Source organism: Papio anubis, chromosome 15 (assembly GCF_008728515.1).
Source record: "Papio anubis isolate 15944 chromosome 15, Panubis1.0, whole genome shotgun sequence".
In the NCBI taxonomy this organism is placed as follows: Eukaryota; Metazoa; Chordata; class Mammalia; order Primates; family Cercopithecidae; genus Papio; species Papio anubis.
In genome coordinates this window covers 106,055-133,770 of record NC_044990.1, presented here as the reverse complement: position 1 = coordinate 133,770, position 27,716 = coordinate 106,055, and the positions used below count along the sequence as shown (strand labels likewise).

The window sequence follows — 27,716 nt, the reverse complement described above, 5'->3', positions numbered from 1 at the left end:
AAAAGGCATTTCTGATATGCACATTTAAGTTTCCAGAGAAAACAAAACCCTTTGCCAAGTTCTTACCCCAGTGTGTTTAAATTCCACATTGTTACGACGTTCGGGTTTCTTGTCAGCCATCGATCAAAGCTGCCCGTGGTCAGCAGCTTAGTTTCTGAAGAACTGAGGACACCTTCCCAACCACTGATGTGTGGCTTAAAGATAATGAAGTGAATCTGCGGAGAACAGCGAGGCTAAGCGCCTGCCCTTGGCCCAGTCTGTTGTGGACAGTGCTGCTCCTGGGTCCACGCTGCAGTTACGCACGGTAAACCTCACAGAGCCCCAGGGCACCTTTCACAGTGCCACAGGGGCCAGTTCTGTCACCAAGCAGCACAGGATGAAAGCTCCTCAGACTTGTCGGCTCTACAAACTGTTCTGACAGAGAAAAAACAAAAATCTTTACTTGGACTGTTTCCACACTTTCCTCCTTAGAGGAGCTGATCTTTTTGTGACTGAACTGAAAGTATAGTGGGCCCTGGGTGACACAGAAAGATGAAACAGGAGAGAAGACTATTTTCCCGGGTTCTCAAACTTGTGGAGGAGCTTTGAAAAATACCCAGAATCCACCCTGGACCAACTGAATCAGAACTTCTAACAGATGTGTATGTGTGCCTATGTATGCATACATGTATACACGTGTGCAACTATGTAAGTGCGTGAATATGTGCATGCATGTGTGCCTATGTGTGTGGATGTACGTATATGTGTGCATGCATGTATTTGTATGTGCATATGTGTGTGTGAGTGTGCATGTGTGTGAATATTGTATATGCCTAAGTGTGTGTACTGAGTCAGGATTGAGAACCATTGCTCAAGGCCATGCATCTACCTAGATAGTCTCAAATTACTCAAACACAACCCCCACTAGCCCCAAAAGCCTAAAATCCCTGACATCTCATTTTTGGCTGCACGGTTAGAAGGTTCTTCCTGTATCCTGCAAAGATTGGTCTAGGTGGACCTTGTACCCACTGGCCCTTGTTCTAACCACACAAAACACATCTTGTCCCTCATTCAAAATGTTTGAAAGATCAAATGAACTGTACCAAAGTCAGAGGAAAGCTTTTTGTTTACTGTCAGGGTGCTTTTAGGAATCCCGCGTTTACTGCCTGAGCCACGGAAACGGAATACTGAAGAGGGACAGAGATGAGGGCTATGAAGCAAACACACACAAGGCCAATTTAGATATGAGAGTGGGGATTTATGTGTTTTCATAATACCGGAGTGGGTATAAACAGAGCTATCCACCCTGAGAGAGAATAAAAGATCCTCATGTTCATGAAGGGATTTTGCAGATGCTTTTGTGGGGGGTTGTCCTGCTTTAAAGGAAGTAATCATGTTTCCTGGAACACATCTATAATCTTTATCATATACAAATAAGCAATGAAGATTCCCCTCTTCACTCTCCGGCTGGACGCCTGGGCAACGGCATTTTGCTTTTCTCTGATTAGCCAGGAGAGGGGGTGCGGGGGAAGGTGCCTTCGCCCCCTGGTCCAGCCCGGCAATCGCACTGCATCATCCGCAGAGCCCCAGGGGGACAGTGTCCCTCAACCCGGGGACTCCTTTCCACAGATCACTCCTTGCATCTACACAGCGCTGCACCAGGGGCTCCGCAGGCCGGGGAGTGGGACCAGCTCCCACACAGGAGAGGCAGCTCAGCTCATTCTACCTTTCCAGGAATGCTAAAAACCCAATTTCCTTAATTCCTTTTTTTTTTTTCTTTTTAGAGATAGGGTCTCACTATGTCCCATCCTCCTGCCTCAGACTCCCGATGCACTGGGACCACAGGCGCTCGCCCCCTCACCAGGCCCAATTTTCAGTGTGAAAGCTCTTGGTTCTTAAAAGTTGGAAACACATTTTTTAAAAACTTATAAGACACTGTGTGGGTAGAACAGAACCCAACTGCAAGTACACAGACCCCAGCACTTCCCGTCCTTGGCCTGTGTTCTCGAGGTGGCGCCAGGACTCTCCACACTGCCCGAGAGCCTGGACAGCGTCTGAGATTGAGGGTCAACAACACAGCAAGGTCTTAGGATTTGAAAAGGATGGGAGGAGGTCCACTGAATGACACGTTTTCTATGATTGGCTTAAAAAAAAAAAAAAGAAAAAATAAGCTCGGCTGGGCACAGTGGCTCACACCTGTAATCCCAGCACTTTGGCAGGCCGAGCTAGGTGGATCACTTGAGGTTGGGAGTTCAAGACCAGCCTGACCAACCTGGAGAAACCCCGTCTCTACTAAAAATACAAAATTAACCAGGCGTGGTGGCGCATGCCTATAATCCCAGCTACTCAGGAGGCTGAGGCAGAAGAATCGCTTGAACCTGGGAGGTGGAGGTTGCAGGGGGCCGAGATCGCACCACTGTACTCCAGCCTGGGCAACAAGAGCAAAACTCCATCTCAAGGAAAAAAAAAAAAAAAAAACTCAGGGGCCTTTGGAAAACAAGCAGGCATCCTCAGGAAGGGATGTTTACAGACTTTCCCCAGAAAGCTTAAAGTGTCTTGCTGTGCAAAAAAAAAAAAAAAAAAAAAAAAAATCAGCTAGAAAAATAACAGGAATGGGCCGGGCATAGTGGCTCACACTTGTAATCCAAACAGTTTGGGAGTCTGAGGCGGAGGGATCACTTGAGGTCAGGAGTTCAATACCAGCCTGGCCAATGTGGTGAAACTCATCTCTACCAAAAAAAAAAAAATTAGCCAGGCGTGGTAGCGCGTGCTGTAATCCCAACCACTGAGGAGGCTGAGGCAGGAGAATCCTTTGAACCCGGGAGGCGGAGGTTGCAGTGAGCCAAGATCACGCCACTGTACCCCAGCCTGGGTGACAGAGTGAGACTCTGAATGATAATAATAATAAATGATAATAAATAATATAAAAGTTAACCCTTTTTAGGTCGGCTGAACTTTCAGTGGGGTTCAGTGGAGGTTCTGGCCAGGGCATATCTGAACATCGAGGACGGCCCTGTGGGGGCTCTTCCTGCATAGGGGCCTCACTGATGACATCTCACCTTGACGGTCACCACTGACCAGCACCGAGCCGTCCCATAGAAATACAACTCGAGCCACATGTGGAATTTTCCATTGTCTTATACCCACATTTAAAAAAAAAAAAAAAAAAAAAGAGTACTGATGTTAAAAGATGTGTATTTCAACCCGATACATCCAAATATTAACATTTCAATAAGTGAGCGATGTTAGAAACACTGACATTTTATTCTCTTTTTGGCACTATGTCTTCCAAACTGGGTGTGTGTCCTATACTGCGGCCGTCCCCACAGGCTCAGCCAGGCCCAGAGACATCCACATATATGTACAGCCCTGCAGACCAGGCTTCCGCCGTAACTTTTTGCCTGGTTTTGTTTTTTGATTCATGGATTTTTATATATGTAACAGGTTGCTATCAATTATAATCAGTATTCCTTTATGGCTGATGTACTACTTGCTACTCCCATGAAGTCTGTAAGACCCTTTAATGAGGTATAATTTATGGTCATGGGGCCAGGTGCGGTGGCTCACACCTGTAATCCTAGCACTTTGGGAGGCCAAGGTGGGTGGATCACCTGAGGTCAGGAGCTCAAGATCAGCTTGGCCAACATGTCAAAACCCTGTCTCTACTAAAAAAAAAAAAAAAAAAAATACAAAAATTAGCTGGGTGTGGTGGCGAGCAACTGTAATCCCAGCTACTCGGGAGGCTGAGGCAGGAGAATCTCTTGAATCCGGGAGGCGGAGGTTGCAATGAACTGAGATCGCGCCACTGCACTCCAGCCCGGGCAACAAGAGTGAAACTCTACCTCCAAAAAAAAAAAAAAAAAAAAAATTATCGTCATGAGTGAGGAAGAGTTTCTGGTTGGCATCTGAGGGGTCGGACATGGGATCATTTTCAGGAAGACCTGTGGAGGGTTTCTTAAAAGGAACAGTACCAGCTTGTTCAATAACTCTACCTTTTGGTGTCATGTAGGATGGATCACTTCGGTTTTATCCCTATTCATGACACGTGAGGTAGTATGCCATGAAATTCTGTCTGATTGTCATTAGGTCTGCACTCATTGACCCAGACAGGTTCAGATCTCGACTGACACTGCTCACAACATTATCTGGACATACTAAATTTATGCTGGTCAGCTGGTTCACACGTGGTGTGGTCTCCCGTCCTCAACACAGAGGAGGAAGTGAAATTATTGCTGTGACCCCTTAGTGTTCCAGGCTACACAAAAGTAGAGCTGTGGAGATGCTACTGATGGCCATGCGGCCCTGTAGGTCTCGGTTGATTTTTTCACCAACTGTGACTTTCTGACTAGGCCTAGATTAGGGACCCCTGCTATAAGGTTTGTTTAAAGTACAGCCTGATTTTGCCTGATGTTTTGGAAGAGCCTCTCCACCCAAGACCTAGCCTGACCATCCTTAGGCCACCTCTGAAAGCACTGGCCATAAACAGGGCTGCCCATGAAATCAACAGTAATCCCTGGAATACCCATCAGAAGCCCCACCCTCCTCTAGGCATAAGAAAGAAGAGAAGGAAACAAATTATTCGCATCCACTGTAACTGGACCGTTCAAGTATGAAAGATGTAGACACCAGTAAAATCACCATCACAGGCCGGGCGCGGTGGCTCAAGCCTGTAATCCCAGCACTTTGGGAGGCCGAGGCGGGCGGATCACGAGGTCAGGAGATCGAGACCATGCTGGCTAACACGGTGAAACCCCGTCTCTACTAAAAAATACAAAAAACTAGCTGAGCGAGGTGGCAGGTGCCTGTAGCCCCAGCTACTCTGGAGGCTGAGGCAGGAGAATGGCATAAACCCAGGAGGCAGAGCTTGCAGTGAGCTGAGATCCGGCCACTGCACTCCAGCCTGGGCCACAGAGCGAGACTCCGTCTCAAAAAAAAAAAAAAAAAAAAAAAAAATCACCATCACAACGAAGATACAGAATATTTCCATCAATCCCCAAATTTTTTTGGTGCCCCTTTTTGTACTCCCTCCCTCCACCCCACCCTAAGTAACTAATTACCCACTTTTTGTCACTATAAATGAGTTACCATTCTCTAAACTACTAAATAAATAAAACTGTGCAGTATGCGCTTTTTGTGTTCAGCATCTGTCATGCGGCATGATTCTGAAGCCCACTGATGCTGTTGTATAAGTGGCCCCTTGAGTTTCTTTGTTTTGATTGGTAGTATTCTATTGCAGGGATGTGCCAAAATTCATCCATCCAACTATTGATAGACACTGGGCTTGTTTAGTTTTTTGCTATTACAAATAAAACTACTATAAATATGTATGTACAAGTCTTTTTATAGACATGTTTTCATTGCTCTTACGTAGATACATAGGAGAGGAATGACTGAGACATATGGTAGGTATGTTTGACTTAAATTGTTTTGGCCTGGCACCACAGCTCATGCCTATAATCCCAGCAATTTGAAAGACAGAGGCAAGAGGACTGTTTGAGCCCAGGAGATGGAGACCAGCCTAGGCAACATAGCAAAACCTCCTTTCAATTTTTAATTTAAAAAACATCAGTAAATAAACTGCTTTACATTTCTATGTGAATTTTAAGAAAATTCCAATTGCTGCACATTCTCACCAATTATTATCAGACCTTCATACTTTAGCCTTTCTAATGAGTATATAATATCTCATTGTGGTTTTCATTTGCATTTCTCTGATGATGAATGATGCTGTGTATCTTTTCATGTGCTTATTTGACATTCCTGCATATTTTTTTTGTGAAGTGTCTACTCAAATCTTATGCCCATTTTTAAAAGTTTGCCTTTTTATTATTGTAGTTCTTTATATATTCCAAATGTGAGTCCCTTGTCAGATATATGTATCAGTAATACTTTTTCTCATTCTGTGGACTGAATTTTGTTGTTTTAATGTCCTCTGAAGAGCAAAGATTTTTCATTTTGTAAACATCCAGTCTACCAGGTTTCCTTTTATGTCCCATGAATTTTGTGGTGGATCTAAGAGATCTTTGCCTTTTTCAAGGTTGCAAGATTTTATCCTATGCTTTTTTCCCCAAAGTTTTTAGCTGTAAGTTCTATAGTTAGTTCTACAATCTATTTTGACTTAATTTTTGTGAATGGTATGAGGTCAGAGTAAACATTAATTTTGACTCATCAGGCTATCCAGTTGTCTTAGCACCATTTGCTGAAAGAAACAAACAAAAAAACTCAACCTATGCCATTTTCCTCATTGAATTTTCATGGTACTCGTGTTGAAAATCAATTGTAGTAAGTCCCATATCAGTGTGGGTCTATTTTTGTACTCTGTTCTGCTTACCTGTCTTTCTAGTCTTATGCCAAAGCCACACTGTCTTGCTTAGCTTTAGAGACTACCCACAATAGTCTAGTCCAAAGTCAGGACTAGCGGTTTTGAAAGTAGGTAGTTTAAGGACTCCACCTGTGTTCTGTTTTTAAACATTGCTTTTGCTATTCTAGGTACTTTGCAGTGCCGTATGAATTTAGAACCAGCTTGTCAATTTCAATTTTTTAAAAAAATAAACCTGCTGAGATTTTATTTGGATTCTGCTGGATCCACAGATAACTGTGAGAACTGCCGTCTTAACAGTATTGAGTCTTCTGATCTGTGAACATGCTCTCTCCATTTATTTTGATATTTAATTTGATCAGCAATGCTTTGCAGTTTTAAGTGTACAGATCTTGCACATATTTTGTTAAATTTATCCCTAAGTGTTTTGTATTTCTAAATACTACTGTAAATGAAACTGCATCTTAAATTTCAACTTTCTGGAGTCTCGTTCTGTCGCCAGTGGAGTGCACGATCTTGGCTCACTGCAACCCCCACCCCCCAGGTTCAAATGATTCTCCTGCCTCAACTTCCCGAGTAGCTGGGACTACAGGCATGCACCACCACGCCTGGCTAACTTTTGTATTTTAGTAGAGACAGGATTTCACCATGTTGGCCAGGATGGTCTCGATCTCTTGACCTTGTGATCCACCTACCTTGGCCTCCCAAAGTACTGGGATTACAGGCGTGAGCCACCGCGCCACGCCAAATTTCAACTTTCAAGTGTTCACTGCTAGTTCACAAAAAAAAAAGCTACTGATTTTTGCATACTGACCTTGTATCCTGTGACCATGCTAAATTATTAGAGGAAATTATTAGTTCTGGTAACTTTTTAAAATAGATTCCTTAAGGTTTTCTATAAAAAGGATCATGTCAAATGCAAATTGTTTTTCTTCTTTTCCAATCTGTGTACTTTTGTTTCTTTTTCCTTTCCTTACTGCACCAGCTAGGACCTCCAACGGAAGATGAAAGAGGACATCACACTTCATTACTAATCTCAGAGGCAAGTTATTTGGTTTTCCACCATTACATGTTGATGTTACCTGTGGATTTTACACAGATGCCCCGCAGCAAGTTGAGGAAGTTGCCTTTTATTCCTAGTTTGGTGATAGTTTTTGGTACAAATGGGTGGTGGATTTTTCTGAAATGCTTACTGTATCTATTGAGATGATGAAATGGTTTTTATTCTTTATTTTGTGATATGATGAATTACATTGATTTTCTAATGGTAAATTAACCTTGTATATCTGGGATATATTCCAGTTGATCCTGATGTATCATCTTCTTACCAAATGCCATTTACTAATATTTTGATAAGAATGTTTGGATTTATATTGCATTTATAAAAGATATTGGAATGCCAGGTGTGGTAGCTCACGTCTGTAATCCCAGCACTTTGGGAGGCCAACGCAGGCATATCACAAGGTCAGGAGTTCGAGACCAGCCTGGCCAATACGGTGAAACCCCATCGCTACTAAAAATACAGAAATTAGCTGGGTGTGGTGGGGCACACCTGTAGTCCCAGCTACTCAGCAGGCTGAGGCAGGAGAATGGCGTGAACCCAGGAAGCAGAGCTTGCAGTGAGCCAAGATCGCGCCACTGTACACTCCAGCCTGGGCAACAGAGCGAGACTCCGTCTCAAAAAAAAAAAAAAAAAAAGATATTGGAATATTAGTCTGTAGGTTTTTTTTATGGTGGCTTTGGCAAGTCAATTTCAGAGTAATACCAGTCTCATAGAGTTTGGCTAGGATTATTATTACTTCTTCCTTAACTGTTTGATACAATTCACCAATGAAACCATCTGAGCCTATTGTTTTCTTTGTAGGAGGATTTTGATTATGAATTTCACATGAATTTCGTATCTGTAGTAGATACTGGGCTATTCAGACTTTTCTATTTCTTCTGGTGTCAGTTTTAGTAATATTCGTTTTTCAAGAAATTTGTCTATTTCAAAGTAGTCAAATGCATGGGCCAACAAATTGTTGTTTGTATCCTCCCTTATATTATTTTAAATGTCTCTAGAATTCATAGTGGTGTCCCTCCATTCACTCCTGAAATTAGTTATTTGTTTCCACTGTGGGTTTGGGTTTTTTTCTTCCTTCTTTCCTTTCTCTCCCTTTCACAAGTTTAGCTAGAAGTTTATTAATCTTATTGATCTTTTCAAAGAACCTAATCGACTTTCTCTACTGTTTGTTCTCTTTATTATTTCTTTTCTTTAGCCAAATCACTTTAAAGTGCCCACCAATTTACCCAAATCCCAGAAATCTTAATGTATTATATTTTAATTATTCAAATCAAAATATTTTATAATTTCTTTTGTGATTCCTTCTTTGATTCATGAGTTACTTGGAAGTGAGTTAATACCCAAATATTTAGGGCTTTTGAAAATTCTTTCTCTGGCTGGGTGTGGTGGCTCACACCTGTAATCCCAGCACTCTGCAAAGCCAAGGTGGGAGGATTGCTCGAGCTAAGGAGTTTGAGAGACCTGCCTGGGCAACACCGCAAGACCTCTTCTCTGCTAAAATAAAAAAAAATTAGCCACACATGGTGGTGCATACCTATAGTCCCAGCTACTTGTGGTGCTGAGGTGGGAGAATCGCTTGAGCCCAGGAGGTCAAGGCTGCAGTGAGCCGTGTTTGCACCACTGCACTCCAGCCTGGGTGACAGAGCAAGATCCAGTCTAAAAATAAACAAAATTATTTTTTATGATTTCTTTGTGGACAAAGAACATATTCTGCAAGATTTCAATCTTTGAAAATCTATTGAAACTTGTTCTATGTCTTTTTTGAGACGGAGTCTTGCTCTGTCGCCCAGGCTGGAGTGCAGTGGCGCGATCTCGGCTCACTGCAAGCTCTGCCTCCCGGGTTCACGCCATTCTCCTGCCTCAGCCTCCCGAGTAGCTGGGACCACAGGCGCCATCACCACGCCCAGCTAATTTTTTATATGTTTAGTAGAGACGGGTTTCACCGTGTTAGCCAGGATGGTCTCGATCTCCTGACCTCGTGATCCACCCACCTCGGCCTCCCAAAGTGCTGGGATTACAGGCGTGAGCCACCATGCCCGGCCAATTTTTGTATTTTTACTAGAGACCGGGTTTTCCCGTGTTGGTCAGGCTGGTCTCAAACTCCCGACCTCAGGTGATCCACCCGTCTTGGCCTCCCAAAGTGCTGGGATTACAAGCGTGAGCCACTGTGCCTGGCCCACTTGTTCTATATCTTACAGTCTATCTCTCTGAACATGCTATGTGCATTTGAAAATAATGTGGGGTGGGAGGAGTGCAAAGATCAGAAAAAGTAACTATGGAGTACTATGGGTGATGAAATGGTCTGTACACCAAACCCCCAAAACAGGTGTTTTCCTGTATTAATGAACCTGCATGTGTACCCCTTAATCCAAAATAAAAGAGAGAGTGATGGAGAAGGGGAGGGAAGAGGAAGGAAGGAAGGGAGGGAGGGAGGGAGGGAACAAGGGAGGGAGGGACAGACTGTATTCTTCACATATTGAGTGTGGCCTTTTATGGATGCCAATTAAATAAAGTGGCTCATAATGTTGTTCAAGTCTCCTATATCCTTACCGATATTTTTGTCTACTTTTCTATCAACCATTGAGGGGGTATTAAAATTGCCAAGTATGACTGTGTATCTACCCATATCTCCTTTAGCTCTTGCTGCATATACTTTGCTTCATATAGTTTGAAGCTTTGCTTTTAGGCATACTCACTACTACATTTTCCGGATCTACTGACCCTTCTATTTATGAAGTGTCCCTCTTTGCCTTGAGTAATACAGTTGTTCCTAAGCATCTATAAGGAATTGGTCTCCGGATCCCCCCCCCAACAAATACCAAAATCCCAGAATTATCAAGTCTCATATAAAATAAAGTAGTATCTGCATATAACCTACATATATCCTCCCATATATTTTCAATCATGTCTGGATTAGTTATAATACTGAATACAATGTAAATACTATGTAAATAGTTACACTATACTGTTTTTAATTTTTTTTCTTTAATTGTTGTACTGTTTTGTTGGTGGTGGGGTATTTTGTGTGTTTTTTTTTTAAGTTTTCTATCTGCAATTGGTTGAATCTGCAGATGCAAAACTCACAGATATGGACCAACCATATTCCTCATCTTGAAGGGTACTGTCTGATATTAATATTGCCACTGCATGGCATATTGTTTTCCAGCTTTTTGCTTTCAGTCTATTTGTGTCCTCGTATTTAGAATATGTCTCATGTGGACAGCATATACTTGCACTTAGCTTTTTATTCACTCCCATATTCTTTGCCTTTTGATTAAGGTGCTGAATCCCTTTGCAGTGAATGTTATTATTTAGGCCTGCTATTCCTATTTGTCTCATATTATTATTATTATTATTATTTTAGTATTCCATTTTAACTCCTCTATTGGCTCTCTAGCTCTGTCTCTTTGAATTATATTTTAGTGGTTGCTCTAAAGATGGTAATATAATTTTTTTTGAGACAGGATCTGGCTCTATGGCCCAGGCTGGAGTGTATTGGCACCATCATGGCTCACCGCAACCTCCACCTCCCAGGCTCAAGCCATCCTCCCACTTCAGCTTCCCAAGTAGCTGGGACTACAGATGTGCACCACCATGCCTGGCTATTTTTTTTTGCATTTTTTGTAGAGATGGGGTTTCACCATGTTGCCCAGGCTGGTCTCAGACTCCTGAGCTCAAGTGATCTGCCCACTTCAGCCTTCCAAATACTGACATTACAGGTGTGGTAATAAACCCTTTTAACTTACTACAATTGTTATTAGGCCATTCTTGCATTGCTATAAAGAAATACCCGAGGCTGGGTAATTTATACAGAAAAGAGGTTTAACTGGTTCATGGTTCGGCAGGCTGTACAAGCATGGTACCAGCATTTGCTGGGGTTCTGGGAAGGCCTCAGGGAGCTTTTACTCATGGAGGCAAAGTAGGAGCAGACACATCACATGATTAAGCAGGAGCAAGAGGGCAGGGGGAGGTGCCACACACTTTTAAACAACCAGACCTCATGAGAATTCACTATCTTGAGGACAGCAGCAACAGGGTGGTGCTAAACTACTCATAAGAAATCTATCCCCATGGCTGGGCATGGTGGTTCACGCCTGTAATCCCAGCACTTTGGGAGGTCGAGGCAGGCAGATCACCTGAGGTCAGGGGTTCGAGACCAGTCTGGCCAACATGGTGAAACCCTGTCTCTACTAAAAATACAAAACTTAGCAAGGCATGGTGGCACACACCTGTAATCCCAGCTACTCAAGAGGCTGAAGCAGGAGAATCGCTTGAACCTGGGACGGGGAGGTTGGACTGAGCTGAGATCGAGCCACAGCACTCCAGCCTGGACGAAAGAGCTAGACTCTGCTTCCAAAAAAAAGAAAGAAAGAAAGAAAGAAATCCACTCCCATGATCTAGTCCCACCACGCCTATCTCCAACACTGGGGATTACATTTCAACATGAAATTTGGGTGGGGACAAATATCCAAACTATATCAACGATCTACTTAAATGTTAATTTTGAGTTACACTAGAAAAGGAACTCGGCAATAATATATTTCCACTTAACTCTCCCAACTCATAGTGTTGTATATTAGATCTATAGGTATGATAAACCTATCAATAAAGTGTTTTTACTTTAAATACTGATGTGTCTTTTAAAGAGATTACAAGAAAGAAAATGAAAAATAAATTAGTATTTTATACTTATAGATATCTACTATTTTTAGTGCTCTTCACTGCTTCCTGTATATCCTTTAGCATTTCCCCCCCCATACCCCTACCCCTTTAGTATTTCTTTTAATACAGGTCCCCTGGTAACAAATTTTCTCAGATTTTTGTTCCCCTGGAAATGTCTTTACAACACTTTCATTTCTGAAGGACAGTTTTGCTAGATATAAAATACTTGGTGTACTTTTGTCTTCAGCACTTTGAATGTGTCATTTCAATATATTCAGCTTTTATACTGTCTGATGAGAAGTCAGCTTTTAATCTTATCATTTTTCTGTATGTAACATCATTTTTCTCTGGGTGCTTTCAAGATTTTGTCTTTATCTTTGGCTTTCATTAGCTTAAATATGATAGGCCTAGGAGTTGTTTCCTCTGTGTTCATCCTGCTCTTGGTTTATTAAGCTTCTTAGATCTGCACATGAATGCTTTTCACCACATCTGGGAAGCTTTTAACTATTACTGTGTCAAATGTTTAAGTATTTCCTTTCTATTCGTCTTCTTGGATTCCAATTTCACATATACTGGACAATCTCATATTATCCCACAAGTCACTGAGATTTCTGTTCACTTCTGTTCAATTTTTTTCTATGATTTTTGGATTGGGTAATTTCTACTAATTTATATTTCAGTTTACTGGTTCTTTCTATTGCCATACCTACTGTTATGTTGATACCATGTAGCCAATAAAATTTTTTTCACTTATTTTACTTTTCAGCTTAGAGTTTCCATTTTTGCAGTTTCCATTTCTCTGTAAAGATTTCCTGTCTGGGGCTGGGTGTGGTGGCTCATGCCTGTAATTCCAGCACTTTGGGAACCGGGGGGGTGTGGGGGAGCAGGGGATCACTTGAGCCTAGGAGTTTGAGACCAGCCTGGGCAAAACAGTGAGACTCTATCTCTACAAGAAAGTTAAACAGTGAGCTGAGTATGGCAGAGTGTGCCTGTAGTCACGGCTGCTTCGGAAGCTGAGAGGGAGGGTTGCCTGAGCCCAGGAAGGCTGCAGTGAGCTGTTATGGCACCCGCTGCACTGTGGTCTGGGTGACAGCGCAAGACCCTGACTAATAAAAGATTTTCTGTCTGTGCATTCACTAACCCTGTATTTTCTCTTAATTCTGATACATTTCCCTTTTATTCTCTGAACATATTTTTAAAAGCTTTTTAAAAAAAATTGTTTCAAAAACTAACAAAATTTGTCATTTTAACCATTTCATGATAGCTGTTTAAATTTGCTGTCTGCTAAAGCCAGCATCTGGTTCCTCCCGGTGCTACTGACTGCCTTAGTTCCTAAGGTCTCACTTTCCCTGTTCTCTCCATGTGCAGTAATGATGGCTAAAAACAACACTGCTGATAATACGTTGCAGCAACATTGCATTCTAATGGGTTAGGTACTCTGTTTTACAGGTGAGAGCTATGTGCTGCAGTTTGACTAGATTCACACACAAACTGATCTCTGCTCTGTTCTTACGGCTTATCATTTTTTATTTATTTTTTTGAGACAGAGTCTTGCTCTGTCTCCCAGACTGGAGTGCAATGGCATGATCTCGGCTCATTGCAACCTCCGCATCCCAGGTTCAAGCAATTCTCCTGCCTCAGCCTCCTGAGTAGCTGGGATTACAGCGCCCGCCACCACGCCTGACGAATTTTTGTATTTTTAGTAGAGGTGGGGTTTAGCCACGTTGGCCAGGCTGGTCTGGAACTCCTGGCCTCAAGTAATTGCCTGCCTCAGCCTCCCCAAGTGTTGGGATTACAGGTGTGAGCCACCATGCCCGGCCTTTTTTTTTTTTTTTAAGCTCATCAGCTATCGTTAGTATTAGTGTATTTTATGTGTGGTCCATGAAAATTCTTCTTCCATTGTGGCCCAGGGAAAAGACTGGACACCCCTAAATAATCCCTAAGATGCTGAGAGACCTACCACAGTTCCCTGGACGATACTGACACAAATGGGAATTCAGAAAAGAACTTAGCAGGCACTCGGATGAACGGCTGAACAAGGCCACAGGATGGGTCATGGAAGTGGGACTCGAAGGGTGGACCACGGCTGGCTGGGGAGTGCACTCCGGGGGGCGACAGCATGAGCGAATCCAGTGTGGGAGATAATCTCACAGCCTGGTGGCAGGGGAGGTGCAGAGGGCCGACCCAATGAGAACAGGGAGGCTGGGCCGGTACAAGAAATAAGTGGAGATCAGACTGGAAGAGGACGGTGAGGACAGTGGTTACCAAGGGACTTGCCATTCAGGAAAAGTTCACCGGGGGAATTACTGGGTCAGGGAGAATCCAGGTATAGCAGAGCAGGGTGTTAGCAGCAAAGACATGAGAAAAAAAAAAAATAGGCCACTGAAGAAAGGACTCATTAACAGAAAGACTGGAAGTGGAGCCTACCGCCAGAGACAATGTAAGCTAGGAACCTCTTGTTAGAAACGACTCCCAGACCGGGTTGAGAAAGAGAAGTGGGGAGGATGGGAGAGAACAAGGGATGGGGGGAGAGAGAACATACCTTCCTGGTGTAGAGAAAGAATCTGGAAACTACCAAGGAATCCTGAAAAGAGGGGTCAGCTGAGTCCCTGCTGACTTGATTTCTCTTTCTACGGTGACCTCAGAGAGGTAGAGACGTGATGGAAAGACTGGAAGCAAATAAGACGAGTTCAGTGCAGAAAGACCCAGCCACAGGGTGGGGCTTCTTACAACATTTCCAGCCTCCAACTCCAGAAAAACCGTGGAAACACCAAAGCGGCAGAGCTGAGTTAAGCCATGTGGCATGGAGAAGAAACAGAAGGTGACAGAGACGGCCGGGCGCGGTGGCTCACGCCTGTAATCCCAGCACTTTGGGAGGCCGAGGCGGGCGGATCACAAGGTCAGGAGATCGAGACCATCCTGGCTAACACGGTGAAACCTCGCCTCTACTAAAAATACAAAAAATTAGCCGGGCACGGTTGTGGGCGCCTGTAGTCCCAGCTACTCGGGAGGCTGAGGCAGGAGAATGGCGTGAACCCGGGAGGCGGAGCTTGCAGTGAGCTGAGATCCGGCCACTGCACTCCAGCCTGGGTGACAGAGCGAGACTCCGTCTCAAAAAAAAAAAAAAAAAAAAAAAAAGAAGGTGACAGAGACACACACGGAATCACTGAAGGCTCTTCTAGGCGTCTCCAAGGTTGACAGCCGGCACAGAGTACAATTTGTTCCACTACACTTGGCCACATTCTTGGGCCTCCCAGATGCCAAATGCCACTAGCTTTACAACAGCTCTCTGCTGACTAAAAGCTTTTATAAGCCAAATGAAGTTACTTCCAGTTTACATTAAATGTGTACTTCTTGGCTGGAGAAATTTGTCACTGTTAATCATTTACTTTTGTACAAAACAACCTTTATTTCTATGACATGATTAATAATTCTTCTAATGTCATAACCACCCAAATATATATCAAAACCACAAGGACACACACATTGCACAAGTTTGAGCAAATCTTCTCCACGTGATTTCTGTGGGACAGGGGACCCGTCGCACCCAGGCTGGTTGGACAATGATCTTATTATTTCAGTAAAGCACGTCACAGCACCAGGAAGCCCAGCTCTCCAGCATCCTCACAAGTTTCTGAGCACTAATGACACATGGCACTGTGGTCAGACTGCCACCTCCGCATACCAACCACGGGCCAGTCACTTTACATTCTTTCTGGTCAGCGGGACAACTCAGAATATGGAGCAATTATCATCCCAAGTGTGTGGATGAGGAATCCTGAGGCTCAGAAGGTGCATGGTATGCCCTGGTGACACAGCCAAGGTGACACATGGCTACACTATGGCTTTCTAACCAAGGTCCAGCCTCCCTTTCTTCCTTACTAACAGTGCTCAGTTGCATTAGGGGTGGCCATATGCCCAGCTGAAGTACACATTTCCAAAGCTGCTTAAACCCCCGTGACCAAGTAACTGGGTCCTGACCGGGGAGGTGCTGGGGAAGCTCCCTGACAAAGAGCCAGAGCCAGCGCATCCTTCCCTGGTTCAGACCTGGAACACCATCACAGAGGTGCCACCTGGTGCAGTCACTTGCTAAGGGCGGCAGAGAGAGAGAGAAGGTGCCTATTCCTGATGACACTGTGAACTGCCGTGCCACCACAGCCCGCTCGTCTCCAGCATCCTTCTTATTCTACCACTGGGGGTTAGGCCTCTGCGGTGGGATCGGCTACCAGCAGCTCGATTTAGTGCTTCTGACACCTGGGGCCGCTGCGGAGCCTACACAGCCAGGCTCGTTGCTGGGGGAGGGTACAGAGGGGAGAAGAATTTCCTGCCGTTTCCCACAGTACAGGAAAGTCATCAAGAACTCTTACGAAGAAAAAAGGCATCCACTAACAAATAAGTCAATTACAGAAGATTACAAATTGTAAAAATTTAACTATGAAAATAATCTCCCTTCTAAATACAGTACTACAAAATAACTATATCTAAGATGGGGCTGAGCACAGAGCTCACGCCTGTAATCCCAACACTTTGGTAGGCCAGGGCGGGAGGATCACTTGAGGCCAGGAGTTTCAGACCAGGCCGAGAAACACAGCAAGACTCCATCTCTATTGACAAGAACAAACTAAAACAAAACCAAAAAAATAAGCAAGAAAAGAAATCTAAAACGAGTAAAACCTAATATATAAAAAATTGCATGATGAATGCAGTTTCAATTCAAGAGTTATGAATTTCTGGCCAGTAAATTTTAAGGCCAAAATAAAGAGACGCTGGGTAGTGACTGTGATAATGGATGTGGCATTTTTTTGTTGTTGTTAATTTTGAAATTCATCATAACCCTATTAAAAGTAATTCTAAAAGAGAGCATTGTTAAATGTCATAAAACATTCAATTTCCTTGTTGGTTTTTCCCCTATTTAGATCCTTGTTGGTTTTCTCTATTTACATCCACAAATGGTTTGGCAATGACAGAAACAGTTTAAATGGAGCCCCCACAGAGAACTGCATGCAGACTGGAGACCCAGAACTCACAGACCCAGAACTCTCCCAGGACCCCAACCATCAAGCCAGGCAAAGCTGGGGTTCCAGGCAACAAAAACCACCAATCTTGACTGTACACAAGTTCCCGCCTAGATCTCTACAACCACATGACAGCAAATAATCTCAGCAGTAAATCGTTTGGTGTGACACAACAAGCATTAAGTGAACAATATTTATGATCTCCAATATTTTTCATGTTACAGCCCACATAAAAAATGCTAAGATCTATACTGCACACGGGGATAGAAGAGAAGGCTGCTGGCAGTGGAGGGCAAAGAGCTGCAGGGACCAACACCACAGCACATGAGTAGCCAGTAATTCCTAGAGTCCACCTAGGGCCTGCGCCACTCACAGAGGTAAGTCATTCAGGGAGCAGAGAAAAGGTATTTCCTCAGCAGCTCCCCCTCCCCCTTTTTTGGGGGAACAGAGTCTTGCTCTGTCGCCCAGGCTGGAGTGCAGTGGCGCGATCTTGGCTCACTGCAACCTCTGCCTCCCGAGTTCAAGTGATTCTCGTGCCTCAGCCTCCTGAGTAGCTGGGACTACAAGCGTGTGCCACCACACCTAGCTAATTTTTAATAGAGACGGGTTTCACCACATTGGCCAGAGTGGTCTTGAACACCTGACCTCAGATGATCCACCCCCCTCAGCCTCCCAAAGTGGGCTTTGTATTCTTAATTGCAGCAACGGATGTGTGTGATAATAGAAAGTGGTAATGGTTCTCCAGTTTTAAGTACCAGAAAGCTCTCATTTTGGCGGTGAGTGGGGAGGCTCTTATTAAGTGCCTGAGGCTGGACCCGCTTTCCTGTTAAAACGGGCTTTTGGCCTGGCGTGGTGGCTCACGCCTGTAATTCCAGCACTTTGGGAGGCTGAGGCAGGTGGATCTTGTGAGGTCAGGAGTTCAATAACAACCTGGCCAACATGATGAAACCCGTCTCTACTAAAAATACAAAAATTAAGCCAGGCGTGGTGGCTCATGCCTGTAATCCCAGCACTTTGGAAGGCTGAGGCAGGTGGATCACGAGGTCAAGAGTGCAAGACCAGACTGGCCAAGATGGTGAAACCCTGTCTCTACTAAAAATACAAAAATTAGCCCGGCATGGTGGCAGGTGCCTGTAACCCCACCTACTCAGGAGGCTGAAGCAGGAGAACTGCTTGAACCCGGGACACGGAGGTTGCGGTGAGTCCAGATGGTGCCACTGCACTCCAGCCTGGCCGACAGAGCAAAACTCTGTCTCAAAAACAAAAACAAAGCCAACTATTTTTTTTTTTTTTTTTTGAGACGGAGTCTCGCTGTGTCGCCCAGGCTGGAGTGCAGTGGCCGGATCTCAGCTCATTGCAAGCTCCGCCTCCCGGGTTTTTACGCCATTCTCCTGCCTCAGCCTCCCGAGTAGCTGGGACTACAGGCGCCCACCACCTCGCCCGGCTAGTTTTTTGTATTTTTTAGTAGAGACGGGGTTTCACCGTGTTAGCCAGGATGGTCTCGAACTCCTGACCTCGTGATCCGCCCGTCTCGGCCTCCCAAAGTGCTGGGATTACAGGCTTGAGCCACCGCGCCCGGCCCAAAGCCAACTATTAAACTGACAGTTGCTTCTAGTTTTTAGTAGTAGTAGTGATAATATTCTTTGTTGGCAGGTTGGAAGTATAAATTCAATTGAATGATTTTTAAAAACCCACTTGGCAATACAAATAAGAACGGTAAAAATGCTCTCAACATTTACCCTAGTAATTCCATTCCTAAAATGTATTCTAAGGAAATCAGTGATATCCATAAGAATGTATGTAGAAGAATGTTCATGACCAGCTCTTTACAATAAATTATGGGACATCTATCTGAACAATGGAATACAATGCAGATGTTAAAAATCGTATTTCAGGGCCGGGTGTGTTGGCTCAGGCCTGTAATCTCAGCACTTTGGGAGGCCAAGGCAGGTGAATCACCTGAGGTCAGGAGTTCAAGACCAGCCTGGCCAATATGGTGAAACCCCATCTCTACAAAAATACAAAAATTAGCCACACATGATGGCGGGTGTCTGTAATTCCAGCTACTCAGGAGGCTGATGGGGGAGAATCGCTTGAACCCAAGAGGGGGAGGTTGTAGTGAGCCAGATCGTGCCACTGCACTCCAGCCTGGGCAACACAGCGAGACTCCATCTCAAAAAATATATATATATTTAAAAAGACTATATAATGGAATGAAAATGTTTATGACGTAATGCTTGTCTCTGTGCTTGTCTGCCAGGGGGTTTTGAGGAGCTTGCACAGTTCTGGGTCTCAGAAAGTGGCGACTAGAACCAAGTCACTGTCTCATAGGCCTTAAAATCTACACAGGGAGACACACAACTACTTAACAGCAGATTCTGATAAACACTGGGGGAGAAAATTATGGTGTCATGGGAGAGAACAGAGGGACCTAATTTTGACTGGGGGCTCAGAAAAGGCTTTTCTGAATCACAGACCCAAAGATGAGCCCTGAGAGAGAAGTGGGCCTGGTCCCGCAGAGGGGCTAGCACTGGGCAGCCTGAGAGACAGGCAGAGTGGGCAGGGCCAGGGCAGGCAGGGCCAGGGTGGTCAGGACCAGGGTGGGTAGGGCCAGGGTGGGCCTGCCAGGAGGTGGGATCCTGTGGCTACAGGTGGGCCCTGCCTGCCAGCTCCCGGGCGCCATCCCGAGGCCAGAGAAAAGGTTTCCAGAAGGGAAATGACAGAATCTTCCCTTTTCAGAATGAGGGGGGCCAGCCATGGTGGCCCACGTTTGTAGTCCAGGCTATTTGGGTGGATTGCTTGAGCCCAGGAGTTCGAGGCTGCAGTAAGCCATGATCATGCCACTGCACTCCAGCCTGGGCGACAAAGCAAGACCCTGTCTCAAAAAACAAAACAAAACAAATCAGACTGAGGAGGGCACTGTGCAGGGAAAGTTGGAGAAAGATGCAGGAGGGGCAGCCGGGAGCCACCAAGATCCCAGGAGCAAAGGTGGAGACTGTACGGGGGGGCAGGAGAGGCCAGTGCATGAGGTGCTTCGGAGGAGAACTGACTGGGGTGATCTGATGGGCCACAAGGCCTCAATTCTGTTACACAAAATGTATGTGTGTGGTACATTATATGGTTTAATATATAATTCCATCTTTTTTTTTTAATTAAAAAAATAAGGTCTTGCTATGTTGCCCAGGCTGGCTTTGAACTTACAAGCTCAAGCAATCCTCCTGCCTCAGCCTACCAGAGTGTTGAGATTACGGGTGTGAGTCACTGCAACCCACCTATTACATCTGTCTCTTTGTTTTTTCAGTCTCTGTAGAGATTGTCAAAAATTGCCAGTGCTGACTACATTTCAAGTTGTCATGGTGGGGTATTGGAAAGTTTCCAATCAGCAATAATTGCACCTTGGATAAACCTCATTGACTGTGACACTGCCACTGTGCAAAGCTTTTTATCTATTTTTGTAATTAGACAAAAGTTGTCCAGTTTTATACCAACACGTTAACAGCAGTCTTACTGGGATGCCGAGGCGGGCGGATCACCTGAGGTCGGAGTTCTAGACCAGCCTGACCATCATGGAGAAACCCCGTATCTACTAAAAATAGCCGGCTGGCCGGGCGCGGTGGCTCAAGCCTGTAATCCCAGCTCCTCGGGAGACTGAGGCACGGCGGATCGCTTGAACCCAGGAGGCGGAGGTTGCAATGAGCTGAGATCGCCCCACTGCACTCCAGCCTAAGAACAGAGCGAGATTCCATCTCAAGAAAACAAAAACAAAAACAAACAAAAACTAGGAGCTTAAGGTTGGGGGGCATTATGACACAGAGGGGTATGCTTTGCTTGTGTTTTGTGAAAGTAATTTAAAACCCTACATTAAAAAGGTATGTGGTGTGCCTTATGGAAGAGCCAAAATTAATGTGAAAGTCACTAAGAAAAAGAAAAGGGAAAAAGGCAAGGACCTGCTACACCCAAAAGCCATTGTAATACAATTTCCTGTTACATGACCGACATTCCTAAACGTAAGTGTTTCTTTCTTCCTTCTCCTCTTATTAATATGTTCAGTAACACCAAAGGTGGTTCCCTTTCAAGAGGAAGGGAGAAAGAGGAAATGTACATGTTATCTAAATTCCTTTTATCTTTTTCATTAGCAAATATCTTTATTACAATGAAGCAATCCTGTGGCAGGACCTTGCCACCAAGACAAAGGGCTGGGAGATTAGTGTTAACCATTTCTCTATAGCTTTCTTGGTGATGCTGTTGTGAGAATTAAGTCAAATAAAATCCCGAGGAGATCTGCATTTCTGGTTAGCATCTTTTCCAGGGTCTGACAACTGGGGTGAGGGTTTTGGCTGGACTAGTACACAGAACCTTCACTGGTCAGCAAGCACTGAGGAGCACACGCCCTGCAGTGTGGGAGGCCTTGTGGGCACAGGGGGATAAACTCCAAGATCCAGGCCCCCAGAGACACTGCCTCAGACAGGGAAAGAAGACTGGGGCACGACAATCTGACAACACAATGCCCAACGCATAGAGCATCCTTGGGGTTAGAAATAAATTTCTGAGGCCAGGCGAGGCGGCTCACACCTGTAATCCCAGCACTTCAGGAGGCTGAGGTGAGTGGATCCCCTGAGGTCAGGAGTTCAAGACCAGCCTGACCAACATAGTGAAACCCCATCTCTACTAAAAATACAAAATTAGCTGGGCGTGGTGCCGCATGCCTGTAATCCCAACTACTTGGGAGGCTGAGGCAGGAGAATCGCTTGAATCTGGAAGGCAGAGGTTGCAGTGAGCCGAGATAGCGCCAATGCATTCCAGCCTGGGCAAAAGAACGAAACTCCATCTCAAAAAAAAAAAAAAATAAGAAAGAAAGAAATTTCTGGCTGGGCATAGTGGTCCATGCCTGTAATCCCAGTACTTTGGGAGCTTGAGGCGGGTGTATCACTTCTGACTAGGAGTTCAAGACCACCCTGGGCAACATGGTGAAACCCCATCTCTACAAAAAATAGAAAAATTAGCTTGTGGTCTCAGTTACTTGGGAGGTTGAGGCAGAGAATTGCTTGAGCCCAGGAGGTCAAGGCTACAGTGAGCCAGGCTACTGCACTAGCCTGGGCGACAGACGTTGTCTCAAAAAAAAGAAAAAGAAAACGAAAAAGAAATGTCTTTCTTTGCTATGGAAGTTTGAATAGGAATAGCTCGTATCCAGGTGGAAGAGCCTGTGTAAAAAGGAATCTGAGTGGAATCACAGCAGATACTAGAATCCAGATAGGTGGTGATACTTCCAGGCAACAAAATCATGCATCAGAGAGCCCCAAAGCAAGCAGGCGGGAAGAGCTGTCCGGAGGCCATGCTGTGTGGCTGAGACACTGCAGAGAGCTCCTCTGCAGAGGGGAGCATGTGGGGAGGATAAGACCAGGGCCTGGGAGGCCCTGGAAGCTGCAGCAGAGCCAAGGCGGGAGTCAGGCTGGCCAGTTGCCAGGGACGTGGCAGGCAGCCATGTATGGATGCCCGGGGAATGAGAGGAGAGGAGAGGGACCCTGAGAAACCCCATGCCCCACAGACATGAGGGAAAAGAGAAGCAACCCCTATGAGGATGGAAATGAGAAAAGAATTCTTATCTGAGGAATCTGGAGTCCTTTTAAATTACTGGGCCCAGAGAAACATTAAACTGAGAGAACAATCACATTCTACTTCCCCCTTGAGGCATGTATTCACTTTTTTTTTTTTTTGGGTGGAGTCTCACTCTGTTGCCCAGGCTGGAGTGCAGTGGCGAGATCTCGGCTCACTGCAAGCTCCACCTCCTGGGTTCACACCATTTTCCTGCCTCAGCCTCCCAAGTAGCTGGGACTACAGGCACCTGCCACCACGCCCAATTTTTTTGGCTAATTTTTCTGTATTTTTAGTAGAGACGGGGTTTCATGGTGTTAGCGAGGATGGTCTTGATCTCCTGACCTCATGATCTGCCCGTCTCGGCCTCCCAAAGTGCTGGGATTACAGGCGTGAGCCAGCGTGCCTGGCCACGTGTTCACTTTTTGAAACTGCCTGCTGTTGCCACAAGTGGCTATAAATTAACCTAATAATGCCACACTGGACACTATAACCCACACCCTACAGCTTGACGATGTATAGCCAATCACTAAATCAATGTTATTTGTGTAAGCCAATAAGAATTCCTCACAAACAACTTTGTTTCAGCCCACTCCCTGCCCCCTTTTTGCCTTTATTTATATTTATTTGTTTGTTTTTTGAGATGAGACCTCACTCTGTCACCCAGGCTGGAGTAAAAATTCACCTGTAACTGCGGCTCATCACGGTGTGTGTCCAAGGCAACCTGAATCTATGCTCCAGGGTTGCAGTCCTCAAGCTTGGCCCAAATAAACTCTCTACTTCTACTAATTTTGCCTCAGCCTCTTCCTTTTAAGTTGAAATATCCACGGAACTTAAAAAGCCAGCAGCAGCTATCCAGCGATGAGCCAGCAATACATACACTGGACATCAAAGATGGAGAGCGAAATGGCCACTCTGCGGGAGTACTGAACTCCTTCCTCAGACCTGTCGCTCGTTCTGGATGTGTGAAGGGTACATCTGACAAGGACCCTGCACGCAGGTCAGGAAGGGCTCCGGTAGGCAGGGGAGAGCTTCAGTCACCTGCCTGACACATTTTCATGCCCTCAGCCAGTTTCTTCTAAAACACTGGGCCAACTAGAACCCATCTCCCACTGCTGTACTGTTCTGAGGAGATGACACATGGCAAACGCTTAGGACAGTGTCACACACAGGGCCTCTGCCAACACCAGTCCTCATTCCTGTGAGACCCCACGTGCCCCAGAGGGTCTCACCCCTTTGCAGTGCTATCTAGGTTGGCAAAGGCCTGGGTCTGCACTTGTGTGGTGAGTGGAGAAGGCTTGCTTTTTCTGCACGTTTTGGCTTGAGAATGTGAAGAATTCAATCCCTTTTCTTATTTATTCATTTATTTATTTATTTATTTATTTATTTATTTTTTTGAGACAGAGTCTCGCTTAGTCGCCCAGGCTGGAGTGCAGTGGCGCGATCTCAGCTCACTGCAAGCTCCGCCTCCCGGGTTCACGCCATTCTCCTGCCTCAGCCTCCCGAGTAGCTGGGACTACAGGCGCCCGCCGCCTCGCCCAGCTAATTTTTTGCATTTTTAGTAGAGACGGGGTTTCACCGTGTTAGCCAGGATGGTCTCGATCTCCTGACCTCGTGATCCGCCCGCCTCGGCCTCCCAAAGTGCTGGGATTACAGGCGTGAGCCACCGCGCCCGGCCAATCCCTTTTCTTATTAAGCAGATCGCCCCTGATTCACTGGGAGGCTGGCGTGGCCACTGTTCTCAGGAAGCCTGCCTCTCAGTGCACATCCTCACCACTGGCTGTCTTCTTTATGCCTTTCCTTATTTGGTCTAATATAATCAGTTTATCCGTTTGTTTGTTTATTTACATTTCTTCCCTACCCTCATTCCATTGAAGTTTTAAATCACTTAAACATGATAAAGTGGGGGAAAGAACTGGATTAATCAGGATTAGGAAATTACAGCTGACACAATATTCAGGACCAGGACAATGTATCAACGCTGAGCCACAGACTGGGCACCCCTCAGCAGATCAGAGGAAGGGTGGACAGGCAGGACACAGGCCGGCCACGAGAAAAAGCACATGCCAGTTTCTCAAGGAAAGCAGAACCCTTTCCTAGTCCTCGCATCCAAAGAAAGTCCTCCCAGAGGGCACCATGTGGCAAAGTGCTTTGCTATTCTGAGGGGTCCAGGGGCCATGGGCCTCCCCTGGGAGTTACTGAATTGGAACCTCATTCTCACAGGACTCAGAGGCACCATCCTGAGTGCCATAATTAAGAGCAGGGAGTGCAGCGAGCTGATGACACCCCCCACCCACACCATGCAGATGCTCCACTGCAACTGGACAGAGAAAGCAAGTCCCAGGCTTCTGTGGAACAGAAATGTTTTGCAGACTTAAATGCAAATTTAAATGGTCACTTATGCCAATAGCTATCCGACGCTCAAAATATGATACCCATAACGAAAAGACTTACCTTTCCGACTCCTTAAATCTATATTTAAAGAGCAGCTCCTCCCATAAGAAATATTAATCTAGTGGCCTAGTTTTTATTCTACAGGAATTTTCTTGAGTCTTCAGTAATTTATGTGCCAAAGATTAATAAACATATCATTTGACATACACGTTATAACCTTACACAGAAAATACCCTAAAGTTTTTTACTTTTTCCAGAAATTTCCATGTTAAAGTATTTTAATTAAAAATATACTCAAACATGCTAGTTACATGGGTGGGTTTAATACGTGAAAACTCACTATGCTGTGTGCTTAGAAACTGTGTACTTTTTTTAAAGTAAATTTTACTTTAATAAAAAGTTAAGGCTGGGTGTGGTGGCTTGAACTTATAATCCTAGCACTGTGGGAGGTTAAGGCAGGCAGATTGCTTGAGTCCAGAAGTTCCAGACCAGCCTGGGTAACATAGCGAGATACCATCTCCAGAAAAAAATTTGAAAACTGGCCAGACGTGGTGGCACGTCTGTAGTCCCAGCTACTTGGGAGGCTGAGGTAGGAGGATCGCTAGAGCCCAGAAGGTCGAGGCTTCAGTGAGCAGTGATCTCACCACTGCACTCCAACCTGGGCAACAGAGCAAAACCCTCTTAAACAAAACAGTAGGAGTGGCTGGGCGTGCGCGGTTACTCATGCCTGTAATCCCAGCACTTTGGGAGGCCAAGGCGGGCAGATCACGAGGTCAGGAGATTGAGATCATCCTGGCTAACACGGTGAAACCCCGTTTCTACTAAAAATACAAAAAATTAGCCGGGCGTGGTGGCGGGCGCCTGTAGTCCCAGCTACTCGGGAGGCTGAGGCAGGATAATCGCTTGAACCCCGGAGGCAGAAGTTGCAGTGAGCCCACACCGTGCCACTGCACTCCAGCCTGGGTGACAGAGTGAGACTCCACCTCAAAAACCAAAACCAAAACCAAAAACAAAAAACAGTAGGAGTGAAAGGGAGAAAAGCTGCAACAGCAGGAACTCTCAGCCAGACATGGTGATACACGCCTGTAATCCCAGCACCTTGGGAGGCTGAAGCAGGCAGATCACTTGAGGTCAGGAGTTTGAGACCAGCCTAGCCAACATGATGAAACCCCATCTCTGCTAAAAATACAAAAATTAGCCAGGCGTGGTGTCGTGTGCCTGTAACCCAGCTACATGGAGGCTGAGGCAGGAGAATTGCTTGAACCCAGGAGCCGAGGCTGCAGTGAGCCAAGATGACGCCACTGCACTCCAGCCTGGGCGACAGAGCAAGACACCATCTTAAAAAAAAAGAACTCTATCTATTATACTGAATTCAGATCATCTTTTTAACAAACAGACACATACAACTCCAAAGGTACTGTTATCTTTTTCTCTCTTATTATTTGGGTTCACATAATGACTTTCCAACCTGAATTTTCTGAAAGCAAATGCATTTTTTATCCAGACCAAGAAATGGGAGTTGGAGGGGAAAGGTGGAGGCACAGCTGTTTTAAGTTATAAAGTAACACCACACACCAAACTGACTGAATTATTTCAAGGGCATTAAATATGGTAAATGGAGGCCTTTCTGCTAGCAATTAACATAAATTAAATGCTGATGGAAACTTCATCGGTGTCATGATCCTTACTTTTATTGTATTTGTGTGTTTCTGTATTGCAAACAGCCCTGGCTTTATTACTTCTTGCACTATAATTATCACTAATGGATTTTACCTAATAAGATCCCACCTGCATTTGGGATTATTTGCTTGACTTGTTTCTTTTTCTCACAGCTGAAACACAACTGCAAAGAACACAGGGGCTCCGCTTGCCTCCTTTGTCTGCAAGTGATTTACAGGAGATTTTAAGCTCTGCTGTTGGCCCGAAAGTTTCTCTGCAATCTTACTCCAGATTTCCCCAGGACTGCTCCTTTCCTGCTTTCAAAACTGCTGAGTTCTGTACGTCAAGGGATGGTGCTTGGCAGCATATTTAACTTCATGCTTTCACAATGAGAATGGCTGTGGCTTTGCTGTCAGCTTCACTGCTGAAACACTCTGCACCACATTACTCACAACCCTGTGCTTTATCAAAGCAGCTCAACGTAACAACGCTCACTATATACAAGTTAATCCCAGTATGGCCCAAAGTATCGAGGAAGCCCCCTACAAAACAGCAGGATTCATTTCACAAACATCTCCTCTGAGAAATGTAAGGTCTACGGTAATAAACTACAAGAGGATTGAGATTGGTTTTGGAAATAACAAATAACACTGTTAGCCTTTTCCTACGACTGCAACGCCAGGAGTATGTAATCAGGTTATTTCTAAGAAACCAGCAGTGCTTGGGCCATCCTAACATGCTTTGAGCATGAAATCTTACTACTTTTCCAAGGCACCAAAAATACTTAGCTTATTTCTGCTTCATGCAACTATAATTTTTAAGATGACAGATTGTAATAAAGCACTAGCTTTCATGAATCATTTCATAATGCAATTATGTTTTTACCTGTTACATTTCACTAATTACATTTTTATCTGGTTGGACACTAGTTCCATTTTATATGGTCCTGTCCCTGAACTTGGATTTTATTCAGGCGTATGAACGGCTAAGAGATCATAAATGTATGGCTATGAGGTGTAGGGGGGTGTGTGTG

General features: G+C 44.9%; 1 protein-coding gene and 1 non-coding gene across 5 annotated transcripts in view; both read right to left on the bottom strand.

The window, feature by feature from the left end:
• Nucleotides 1-27,716, bottom strand: part of LATS2 (large tumor suppressor kinase 2) — a 93,417-nt gene that overhangs the window by 47,978 nt on the left and 17,723 nt on the right. Inside the window, exon 1 of one of the 4 annotated variants that reach the window (XM_031655731.1) lies at nucleotides 67-2,185. The exons of the other annotated variants lie outside the window; for them this stretch is intronic. Within the exon in view, the coding sequence (XP_031511591.1) occupies nucleotides 67-120 (54 nt within the window). The 5' untranslated portion in view covers nucleotides 121-2,185. Of the gene's footprint in view, nucleotides 1-66; nucleotides 2,186-27,716 lie in introns of those variants that run through there. 4 annotated transcript variants of the gene reach the window in all.
• Nucleotides 20,340-20,478, bottom strand: LOC116270643. Its single transcript, XR_004178791.1, has one exon. It is a non-coding gene; the product is annotated as a U4 spliceosomal RNA (small nuclear RNA).